The following is a 13,117-nucleotide window of genomic DNA, read 5'->3' on the forward strand; positions in this document are numbered from 1 at the left end:
GAGACCCTGTGCTGGTAAGCCGTTATTGACTTCAGAATATCTTTTAAATAAATGAAGTGCCAGCAGACTGAGAGACCACCCATATCCTACTGGGGGTGCTTAGATTACAGCTTGGGACGCAAGTGTTGCAGCACCTAGAATGTGAGGATAATACAAAAAAATCTATGAAATCCAACCCAAACTACACCCTGCCCAATGCAGTTACACTGATCAATGTGTTAAATATTCCTTCAGTAAACAGCTCCTTGCTTACTCCATATAAATATACCGTAAGTGTAATATACATGGTTTAGTCCCTTATAAAAGTTTATCACAGTAACCTTGCAAAGTATTTTTGCAGTTGCCTATGCTTTCCCATGGTTATACTTTGCATTTACCATAGCTTACCATTGTTTGCCATGTTTTTAAATATGCTTTACCATACCTCTCTGTGCTCTACCATGCTTTCATTATGCTTATACTTAGCTGTGCTTTTACTATGGAACACTTTTTAGAGGGAAATATGTCCATTCATTAAGCAAAGCGGAGGTTCTGGCAGCGATCTCATTTTAACGGATAACGGATCTGGAACCTTCAGCCAGAGCCAAGCAAGTGGTGAAGTCTGTCCTAGCGGGACTAATACAGGCTTGCAACAGGGAGAAGCTGCTGTAGTACAGAATAAATAGTATACTCAGCCATGGGATGTGATAGACTGCCAATTTACACCACAGCATGTGCTACAAGTCAGACTTAGATTTTTTTTGTCCAACCTCTGTTTAACGTTGAAGAACAAAATAGATTATTTTTATAATACCACCCTTCACGTGCATTAAATTAGAAAATAGGGTTAATATCACATTTAGAATTTACATATGATTATTATTATTATTATTATTATTATTATTATTATTATTATTATTATTATTATTATTATTATCCTGTATTGATTTTAGCAAATTATCTTACATGAAATATATATCACACTTTTTCAGCCAATTTCATGTTAAACCCAGGACAATACCGGGTCTAGCAATAGGATTTATTATTCCATTTACAGTATTCATTCAGAATAAAAGCATATACAATATATATATCAGAATTTTGAAAGTATATTTGTGCCAATTTGAAAGAATATTCACACCACTCAAAGCACTGGTGGACATATATATCCTGTATATATACATATATACATATCAATAAAACCCTTTTCACCTTCTTAACCCAAAGAGCAGAGGATACCAGCTATAAAAAATATCACACATGAAATATACATCCAACTGCTGTTGCCTATTGTCACTGTTACAACCAAGAACCATGCAATAGCACATGTCTAAAATTATTAGAGAAATCATTTGTTAACCTGTGAAATTCATTTTCATGAACAATTTCAGATGAGGCTGATTGGGGGTCTGTGTCTGGGAAAGTGCCACGCTTTTATTTCATTCTTCTCTGAAAATGTCCTGCTCTGTGAGCTTTTTAATCACAGCACTTCTGCAACTGCTGCTGTCTGATGAAATGTCAAACTGCAATTCCACCACAGCTTATTAAAAAAAAAAAAAAAAAAAAACTATTGTGTTGAGACTGCTTTGTTTGAGTGCTTGGGGGCTGGGGCTGTGCGTGTGTGTGTGTGTGGGGGGGGATCTTCTACAGAGACAGACGAGTCTATTGAGATAAACAGATGTCAGATCATTTTTTAGACCAATAAAATATGTGTCTTCCATTATAAAAGTTCCCCATAGTAAAAGCCTAGGAAAGTGTAATAAAGCATTGTGAAGGCATAGGTAAGCATTGTAAAGCCCAGAGCTATAGGAAGCCCTATTTAAAACCATGGGAAGCCATGTTACACTATGGTATGCACAGTTACTATGGTACAAGCTGCACAGTTTCCATGCACATTTATCGTGGCGTAGCTTAGCCATGTAAAGCACATATATGATATAGCAAATTTAAAAACATGACAAACCATGCTGAACTATGGTCAAAGCACTGGAAAATCTATATTCTACAAACATAATGACAAACAGTTTGCAATCCTTAAAACCTGCATGAGACCTCATGACCACAACATGGAAGTAAAGGCAATACGCACCGCAAGGAGAACAAATACAATTAAACAACGTACACAGGGGCAAACACGCTTGAGTCATAGAAAAACACCAACGCTCACCCCTCGGGTAAGCCTGCCTGTATTAACTGATTCTTGTTAATCACGTTAATGTTACAAAATGAAAAGTGCAACGTCTTGAGAAGCCTAATAGAACTTAAGATATATAACTTAGTTGCTTGATTCAAGCTCTGTAAAATGAACAGACGTTTTACCTCTTTAAAACAACAGGAGTTAATTAAAGACTGGAGGAAATGCTTTGAGAATACAATAATAACACAAATTGTAACAGTCTTTATTTTTAATATGTCCCATTGTGCTGTACAGAAGAACGCTGTGATGTGCAGGGCTTTATTTCAGTCCTGGATTATTTCCAGCACAGTGTATGTTCATCAATGCATATCTCCCTGTGGGCCAAGGATAGTAACTCATCATGGCTGGGATTTGAACTTGCAAGCTGCAGATTGCATGAGTCAGTCTGCACCCCAGGAGACTATGGTGGGCTTATCAAGCATTAACCCTTTCAGGCCTGGTGGGACCCTCAAGGTCCTGCCATACCATACTATCTCCATTCCTCTGGAATCTACCACACTCCTCTCTCCCCTCCTCCTCAGCTAAGAACCTCGGAGTCACCCTGGACCCCTGCCTCTCTTATTCCCAGCACATCTCCACTCTGGCACGCACTTGCCGATTCTTCCTGAACAACATACAAAGAATCCGACCCTTCCTCACCAACTACACTACCCAGCTCCTGGTCCAGGCCCTGGTACTCTCCCGCCTAAACTACTGCAATTCCCTCCTGGCTGGCCTCCCTGCGTCCGCCACCCATCCGCTCCAGCTCATCCAGAACTCCGCTGCTCGCGTGGTGTTCACTCTACCTCGCTTCTCCCACGCAACTCCACTGCTCCGCTCACTCCACTGGCTCCCGATCACCACTCGCATCCAGTTCAAGACACTTGTACTCGCCTACAGATGCCTTGACCAGACTGCACCCAGCTACCTCCAGACCCTCATCTCTCCCTACACCCCCACTCGACCTCTCCGCTCCTCCTGCACTAGAAGACTGGCTCTACCTCCTCTACGCTCCCCTGCCTCCAGAGCCCACTCTTTCTCCACCCTCGCCCCGCAGTGGTGGAATGACCTTCCTACAGATGTCAGGACTGCCCAGTCCCTGACCACCTTCCAGCGCCTCCTCAAGACTCACCTCTTCAGACAGCACCTGTACAACTCCTCTTTTCCCTCTGGACACTTATCACTCTTCCTTAAATGCACTTTACTTGCTCTTATCTGCTCCCTATTTTACTGCATTTAATCCTGTACTTTAGAGTACTGTAATCTGTCACAAGTGTTATTTAATCTTTAGTATTTAGTATTTAATTATATCCTGATGTAACTATCACTGACACTGTTATCTGCTCCGTTATTGGATTGTATTTTGTCATATACTTGTACTTGCTAGAACCGAAGTCATTCTATTTTATCTTGCTCTTAATTGTATTAATACTTGTATTGTGATTCTTGAAATGTATTTTTGTTTACGACTGTAAGTCGCCCTGGATAAGGGCGTCTGCTAAGAAATAAATAATAATAATAATAATAATAATAATACCTTAGCACCGTATGTTAACATAAGGGTTCTGTATTGTAGTGATAAAAGGCATTAAAGAACAATATTATATCGACTGTGCTGGTATACGAGCGAGTACAAACATGCACAAACACAAGTAGTTATTTTTCAATATGTGGGGTTCAGAGTTCTTAAAGTATTAACGTCTCATTTGCCAAAATGTATGTCTAAAGCATATCAATAAAGGAGTTCCTTTTTGGATGATGTAACAGCTCGACAAAAATAATTCAGGAATGAAAGTGTTAAAATAAAGAATGAACCCACACCCAACCTCCAACATGTGAAAATAAATGAACTGAACCATTAGATGAGAAGACGATAGTCAAAAAGTCTATTTGTCTTCCACTGTAGGGGTTGCACAATATATTTATTTTGCTATTCTTCTATTTTTTGGAAGTGCTGTAAACTTCATTATTACTAACTTTATCAAACTTTAAAATCACCCCCCCCCCTATCAAATTATGGTATCCATTTGGAAAATGGAACATGTGAAATGTTTGCAAGTAAGCAATTGTCACATTAAACATTTCCATATTAAACCCATATACAGTACAGTACTCAGTGTATACTTTATAGATGCAAACATACCGGGGCATCTGTAGGTTCAAGTTTGCACAGACATTCCTGTGTTACAGTTTACTGTGTATCAGATCTTGGGTATCACTCATTTATTAAACTGTTCAGTTAATTGAGGAGGCTGTGTATTTGCAACTAATATGTTTACAGCTCAATGTACTGTCGCTTCAAAGCAGTAAAAGGAAAAACAAATGTACTTTTTGATTACAGAAACAAAAGTCTTTCAAGTGCAATGCTACCAAAAAGACCAGAGTCAAAATAATCAACGATCAATTGACATACATATTTCATTATTTAAGGCAGCCAGGGACCAACAAATGCCTCATTGTCCCTTACCATTGCACATTATTTCTGCAGTTTAAGACTATTGATTTACTGTGTTTTACAATGGTTTACCATGCTTTACCATGCCTCTGTTCATTGGTGCATTTCAATATCAGGATCTGGGAGTGGGTTCTGCTCCTTGCCTCCTTGTTCTTCATAAGAACATAAAACTGAGAGCTGGCCATTCATGCTTCATGCTCCACCAGATCTTAGTGTCTGATTTATCACAAATGTGAAGCCGAGTCTTAACGGATCCAAGGGGTTCAGCATCAGGACCATGGCCAGACATCACCCTTCTGCAACAGTACTGGTGCTCTCCTTGAAATGAGCACTGTAGGATGGGAAAAGAAAACCAGCATTGTTGCAGTAGGGAGTGTGATCTGGAGACACTGCGATCCTTAGATCCAAAGGTGACGTAATGTATTTCTTGTAAACTTTGCAGGATGTTTTTTATTATTACCTTTATACTGTTCTAAGCTTTGTTGTTGGCCTAATTTGCCTTGGTCACAGTTAGAGCAAAGTGCTGGTTGAATGAAAACATAAGAAAATGTACGAAGGAGAGGAGCCCATTCAGCCAATCGAAGCTCTAGTAGTTGATTGATCTCAAAATTTGTCAAGTTGGGTCTTAAAGGATCCAAGTGATTCTGCCTCAACAACATTACTAGCTAACCCAGAATCTTCACGTCATTTCACAGGCAACAATAGGTGTGGACCAGTGGAAAATGTATCACAAGCAATGCAAAGTAATCCAGTAAATGCAATAAAGTTGGCTGGGCTCCGAGGAGGTGCGCCCTTACCTGAGCGCCCGCAGTCTGCACAGGAGATCAGGTCTTCAGGACAGCCTGTCTTCTTGGAGCCGCCCAAACAGAAATCACAATACCCGTTCGGAATGACCGATCCATCAGGGGCTTTCTTGGCTGAAAACAGAATTGGGCACCGTTGAGAAGCGGACTCCATAGAAGAGCTGCACTCTCACTATAGACAGAGAGAACTGCAGTTTGATCAAAGCCAATTTCAACCAAATCACAGTCAAGAAAATCCCTGTTGGATGTTGCATTACCCAGTCTGTAACCAAACCAACCCAAAATATCCCCCATTGAGGCGCAAACGTGCTCCCCCACTGAGACTTCTTCTGCATGCAGATGAACACCAGGACTGAAGGAGATATAATAATTCAAATATTTATTGTAATTCATGCCAAAGAACACCAGCATGTTACAAAACATCTCGCCAACACAGACACCATAAAATTAGAATTCAATAACTCTCTAAGCTCCCCACTTTGATGTCCTTTGAATGACCCAACACAGCCAGCTCTGTTTTATCACTGGACATAATTAAAGTATAGCAGAAAGTAGAGGAAAGTACCTGTCCTGACTGTCAAAACAGCAGTCAATTCAAAATGACCCTCATGAAAAAGATTACAGCAACCTGCTTTGCATCCAACAGAATAACATCACATGTAAGAAATGTCTGGAAAACCAGCCATGGCCTTCTATAAGGTTTTAGTACCATGTGTAGTAACAGATATCTGTGTTGACTTTCATAAGGCTCAAGTATGCAAAGGCATGCTCATACCTACAAATGGATGAACAGTTCTCAAGAATTGCTGATACAAATGTGTGACATGTACATATAGATATAGTATATAGATACTATAGATACAGATATAGTACCTGTGTCTTTTTGGAGGATAGTTTCCATTTACTCCTGTTGTGGTGAAAAAAATTAAGCTGACAAATGGTTTTTGATTCAAAAACACTTTATATACAAGAAAGGTATACCTCCAATACAATCACGAGATTCAGACTTTGGACAAGGCCTCAGTACAGCTCAGTGCATATGTTTGTATCAGAAAGCACGGACATCCATGGAGTCAATTCGAAAGAGATGAAAAGACTGTCAAAACTTTACAATGTTTGGTATTTATACCTTTGTAAACAATTGTTGACTCCCCTTCAACCCGACTGGTTTCTGTCCAATAATTGAGCTAGTCTCTCTCTCATCACACACAGTGAGCCAACCACATACTTCCTCTGTGGGAAAGGGGGCGTGCTCTCTGACCTTATGGTCCACCATGTGCTACATTGAGCAGGGCGCATCCATGTTATCTTTTAATGTACCTTCCCCCCATCTGTGTCTTTGAGTCATGCTAGGCTATGCAGAACTGCACGTAGCTGGTTTTGCCAATGGGAAATGAAAAGAACTCAAAACTTACACAATACTGTATAGAAACGTAATATAACAGCATATTAAAGCAATTGAATTACTAAGCACATTAAAACGACTGTAAACAACACATTCACACACAATTTAAACATAATGATTAAAAACAACTTAACTATAAATGACACACACATACACATAATGCAAAACTTATAATTAATAACATAATTAATACCTCATGCAGAAAACCATTACTACATTGTTTGTTGCCTCACCACACAATAAACAAGAGACAACCAAGCCAATTAGATGCTACCGAGGTGCAGCACACTGACGCCTGACCAGCAGGGGTCACTGGAGTGCAATCAGGTGGATTGTTTCCTGTCAATTTTTCTATCCAAGCCAGAGGAGGGCAAGGGCCGATGTAGTGTACTGAGCGCCTGTCACAAAGACGGCCGGAGTGGGTGGCGTCAGACCAGAGCCAGGAAATAAATAAACAGAGAGATGTGGTTTGGTGAAGCTGAGCGTGTGATCGCGCTCAGCATTTAATAATTAACAAACAGAAAATAAAAGGTTTTAAACACAAAAACAGGACACGGCACTTGTAGCCAAAATAAACAGACAAACAAAACGAACTAACACTTAACAAACGGTGCACGGAGACAAACAAACACGGTGAGAACAAACACTTTACGTTTTATTTTGCTTTTCTTTCTCCTTCTCCTTCTCTATCTCCCGTTCTCCACTCTCGAACACCCAACCACCAGTGAATGAAACGTGCATCTATTTATACTGCTGTGCTGGGATTCAATTACTAATTAATTATTCACTTGAATCCCAGCACGTGAATTAATTCTGTGCAACCCCGTGCTCACATATTACATTTAACCAGCACGTGAAGTGATTTGTGCCCTCCTCGTGCCTAAATACAAATCTACATTTTAAATCACACGTGAAACACAGACCCGTTTATATCCCGTGTATCAATCTCTATACACCAACATTAACACACGCACGCAACATACAACACATAACACACAAAATACACACAGGGGCGGGGCACATTGCCACAGCGCCTCAGAACTCCAACGAGCAAGCTCCTGACCATCTGACTGGTACCTGGTAGTGCCTTTACTGAGTGAGACTTTAGGGGCCTACAGTATATCTGCACATTCTGATACCCCCAACAACATGTTTCATCATGACTGGATAGTGCTTCTGTAATTGTGATGTGCCACGTGCACATGGGCATCTCCACTATAACGTGTTTCATCATGACTGGATAGTGCTTCTGTAATTGTGATGTGCTACGTACACATGGGCATCTCCACTATATCCAGTTGCGAGCAGGGGCCAGTCAGAAATACACGCCTCCCCTTATTAAGCTGTGTTATAAATGCCCTGCATTTAAGTTAAATATCCCAGTCTAAAGGAGATTCAATATTAAAATTAAATTCATTTAAGAGCAAAACACAAATATGAAAGCGTTGTAATTGCAGAAAGCGTGGCCCCACAGACTACTTTGAACTCATCAGTTATTTAGAGTGGGTTTCTTGGACGATAGTTCTTTTTTTTAAATCAACAGCCAGACTTTCCTCCCTAGTTTGTAGTTCTCCCTCCCACACACTGTTTCTGTTTATCTCTGTCTGCAGTTCATTGATGGCTTTTAAATAAAAAGTCATACTGCTGTTCTCTCACGCAGAACTGCTGCAGTGGGGAGCTGATCCCTTTTATCTTTTGATGGCTGTCAGAAAAAGGATTAGCACAGATAAGACAGTCGTCAATATTATGTTTTCAGTACAATAATAAGAACATAAGAACATAAGAAAGTTTACAAATGAGAGGAAGCCATTCGGCCCATCTTGCTCGTTTGGTTGTTAGTAGCTTATTGATCCCAGAATCTCATCAAGCAACTTCTTGAAGGATCCCAGGGTGTCAGCTTCAACAACACTACTGGGGAGTTGGTTCCAGACTCCCACAATTCTCTGTGTAAAAAAGTGCCTCCTATTTTCTGTTCTGAATGCCCCTTTATCTAATCTCCATTTCTTTTTTCATGTCGAAAAAGTCTCTTGGGTCGACATTGTCAATACCTTTTAGAATTTTGAAAGCTTAAATCAGATTACCGCGTAGTCTTCTTTGTTCAAGACTGAATAGATTCAATTATTTTAGCTTGTCTGCATATGACATACCTTTTAAACCCAGAATACATTTTGGTCGCTCTTCTTTGCACTCTTTCTAGAGCAGCAATATCCTTTTTGTAATGAGGTGACCAGAACTGAACACAGTATTCTAGATGAGGTCTTACTAATGCACTGTAAAGTTTTAACATTACTTCCCTTGATTTGAATTCAACACTTTTCACTATATATCCGAGCATCCTGTTGGCCTTTTGTATAGCTTCCCCACATTGCCTAGATGAAGACATTTCTGAGTCAACATAAACTCCTAGATCTTTTTCATAGATTCCTTCTTCAATTTCAGTTTGCCTGCGTGCAGTACCTTACACTTTTCTCTATTAAATGTAATTTGCCATGTGTCTGCCCAGTTCTGAATGCTGTCTAGATCATTTTGAATGACCTTTGCTGCTGCAACGGTGTTTGCCACTCCTCCTATTTTTGTGTCATGTGCAAATTTAACAAGTTTGCTTACTATACCAGAATCTAAGTCACTAATGTAGATTAGGAAGAGCAGAGGACCTAATACTGATCCCTGTGGTACTCCACTGGTTACCTCGCTCCATTTTCAGGTTTCTCCTCTAATCAGTACTTTCTGTTACATGTAAACTACTCCCTAATCCATGTGCATGCATTTCCTTGAATCCCTACTGCATTCGGTTTGAAAGCTTTCTGGAAATCTAAATAAACCATGTAGTATGCTTTGCAATTATCCATTGTCGATGTTGCATCCTCAAAAAAATCAAGCAGGTTAGTTAGACACGATCTCCCTTTCCTAAAACCATGCAGACTGTCTCCCAGGATACTGTTACCATATAGGTAATTTTCCATTTTGGATCTTATTACAGTTTCCATGTTACGTATAATAGAAGTCAGGTTTACTGGTCTGTAGTTACCTGGTTCGGTTTTGTCTCCCTTTTTGTGGATCGGTATTACGTTTGCTATTTTCCAGTCTGTCGGTACAACCCCTGTCTCAAGAGACTGTTGCATGAGCTTGCTTAGCGGTTTGTAAATAACTTATTTTATTTCTTTGAGTACTATTGGGAGTACACACTTTTTTTATAATATATATATATATATATTTTTTTCTTCATTATATTATGCAAAAACCATTACTATAATACATTAGTTTGGATTTGAGTGTAAATAACATAGCTGCCTTCTTGTAAGGCTACATCTCTGGTTAAATCCTTTGGCCACTCCCTTAATCCTGTTTATATAGGTAAACCAATATGCAACATGTGGAGTTTGAAATATATTTTTTGTATGGCTAAATCATTAAACTAGTGTCTGATCCCTGGTGTTTATACACTGCTTTGCCTTTGACCAACATTATGTAAAAATACTAGGTTTGCTACCATATCCTATTGTTTCTAATTGCATTACTTCTACCAGAAAACCTTTCTATACTGTTTTTAAAGAAACCACTAGTCATGGGAGGTTTCATGAATATCAAACAGACATTAAAAACGTGGGCCTGCATTTAACAAGAATAAAAGGAAAGCCGAGATGACACAGCGTGCAATATTGGACACAGTCTACTGTGGAGGTTTCTGTCTTCCTGTCGGTGTGTGAGGCAAGACTACAGCATGCTGAGCCTGTCCAGTGCCCAAGGGCTGTGGAGGTTTCTCTGTCTTAACAGAGCTTCATCAGGTTACTCCACTGCTCAACTCAGACTGCACCAAGCCACTTGGGAAGTTGCTTTTCCCCAGGAGCTTGTTGATAATCCCTCCTAGAACTCCTCCCCCTGACTTGCAGATACAACAGGGCGAGATTCCCTAGACCCGGCCTCATTTACTACTGTTGGTACCAGCATTTAAAGCAGTCAGACTTCTGCAATGAACTGGTTACTCAGCTGAATTGACAACTCCTAACAAGTAGCCAATTAACTGTGTTTTTTATGGTACAAAAGTGCTTATTTCACAGCACTTCATGGTCTAAAAATAGACATTTCACAATTAAACATGATATTTATTTATTTATTTATTTCTTTATGCAGGAAATTAACCCATTTACAAGGGGGTCCTGTCACACACAGACACAATAATAATACAGCTGGTTTTATTTATTAATTTTTTTCAATGTGGACTAAAAGAAAAGCAATGGCAAGGGGTTCTAAGCAAATCCCCAATATGCTCTTTATAACCAAAAAATGAGAGGTTATCAAATCCCATTCTTAAACCATGTGAAAAAGTGTTCCAGGTTTTTGGGAGTCGATAAGAAAAAGCCAATTTTCCTAATCGTGTCCGTATCCTTGGGATTACCAAACTACAAGAATCATGAGATCGCAAACTATACTCACACACAATAGCAGCATTCTTCTGTGCAATTGTACTAGAAATGGCAATGTTATTAAAAGCTCATGGAGTCCAGAGACCCCAGTTTTAAAACACAATTCAGTCATCACATTATTATGGGAATTTTGTGGATGTGGAAAATATCAGCAGGTAGAAGCAGGAGCTGTTTCCTGTGGTTCAGAGTGGCCTTGGTGTCTCACAAAGAAGGCTTCAAGGAGGTTGATGTGTAGGGTTACCGTATGACTCCATGTTCAATGAGACAGTTCAAGCTTTTCAACCTCCATCGCAATGCTTTCTGGTACGTGTTACCTGTCAGGTACCTTTCATACCAGGACTAGGCTTACCAGCATGGATTGGGGTGTTAAAAAAACTGTCCCAGTGAATATGGAGTCATATGGTAACCCTATTTGTGTGCCTGCAGCTCAGACTTCCTTAGCAGTTAAGAACATGGTAAATCAATAAGGTCCGAGTGTGCAGAATGGTATTGTGGGACACAGCAACTTTCAAAAGGCTATATTGCCATTTCGAATTTATGGATTTGATATAATAGCACTTTATCTTCCATTAACTGTTGCCATAACTGTCCAAGTAGTCTATTATCTAGCAGGGAAAGGCTGTGAAGCAATGGGAAGCAAGGGAAGCAATTCTCTGAATTCAGCTGTTTAAACTATACTTTCTGTATAGAAGGAACTCCTGAGTGGAATAGCTACCGTACTCCATGAATATTCACAGTGCATCCTCTGTATAGCACAGTGATATGCATGAGAAAGCTGAATTACAATCATGTGCTAGAAATGCATTACTGTGTGGAAACTGGAATCGTATGCCACCAGTTATTTGCTTATTTGCATCTCTCTCTCTCTCTCTCTCTCTCTCTCTCTCTCTCTCTCTCTCTCTCTCTCTCTCTCTCTCTCTCTCTCTCTCTCTCTCTCTCTCTCTCTCTCTCTCTCTCTCTCTCTCTCTCTCTCTCTATATATATATATATATATATATTCCCAGGGCCTTAAACAGTTACAGCTTTAAAAGATCCTTACACCCAAGTGCAATTTACACAAGCTAATGGAAAATTCACACTGATAATGTAACTAAATGAGTATAGCCACTTATTAAACCTAACAGCGTTTTCTAGAAGGCTGAAGACAAAAGCAACCTACACTGTGCTGTGTCTATGACATGTTTGCTGCAGAGCATAATTACTTGCCATTGGTTCTTTATGAGTTAAATTCAAATGCTTGGTGTGTGATTTTCATGAGGGAAGGTGTTTGGGACATTTGTTGTTTTGATAATAATTCAGACTAGTACGCCTTGTATCTATTTCACGATGCTGGTCCATGCATTTGTGTCGTGTAGGGTTTACTGTTGCAACGCCCTGTTTGCTGGTTTCTCTAATAAGGCATTGTCTCCACTGCAGATGGAAAATGCAGCTCACAAAAACTAAGGATGAACACTCCTCTCCAATAGTCTTTTCTTTGCACCAGATATAAAAATGTTGCTCTGAGCTTTTAAAGCTGTACATGGTCTTGATCCTGCCTATCTGTCTGAGCAATTGTCACTGCCTGTAGTTTACTTTCTCATGACACAGGGTTGACACCTCCTAGAGTCAATTTGTGTACAAATGACAAAATAGCTTTTAGCTGCTCCGAGATGATGGAATGGCTTTCCACTTGATATTAGGGATGCCGAGTCTGTCCGTGGAGTCCCAGTCAAGGGAGCGCAGGGGTACCAGAGGGTCTCCCCTGGTAAAGGCATGGCATATTAAGCGCTTTGGGAAGAATTGTCTTCTGTTTGTAATGCTGTTGTCTTATCTTACTACTACTAACCTTCACTGGATATTTCATCAGTCTAAACCCAAATACACAGCAGTACAGAA

The 13,117-nt window shown here is 39.9% G+C and overlaps 1 protein-coding gene across 3 annotated transcripts in view; it reads right to left on the reverse strand.

The window, feature by feature from the left end:
* LOC117415168 (zinc finger protein neuro-d4-like) overlaps positions 1 to 13,117 on the reverse strand; it is an 82,578-nt gene that overhangs the window by 19,279 nt on the left and 50,182 nt on the right. For 2 of the 3 annotated variants that reach the window (XM_034025169.3, XM_059026719.1), the window contains exon 9: positions 5,408 to 5,527. The exons of the other annotated variant lie outside the window; for it this stretch is intronic. In XM_034025169.3, coding sequence (XP_033881060.1) covers positions 5,408 to 5,527 — 120 coding nt within the window. The remainder of the gene's footprint in view (positions 1 to 5,407; positions 5,528 to 13,117) is intronic. 3 annotated transcript variants of the gene reach the window in all.

This window comes from Acipenser ruthenus, chromosome 7 (assembly GCF_902713425.1).
Source record: "Acipenser ruthenus chromosome 7, fAciRut3.2 maternal haplotype, whole genome shotgun sequence".
Taxonomy (NCBI): domain Eukaryota; kingdom Metazoa; phylum Chordata; class Actinopteri; order Acipenseriformes; family Acipenseridae; genus Acipenser; species Acipenser ruthenus.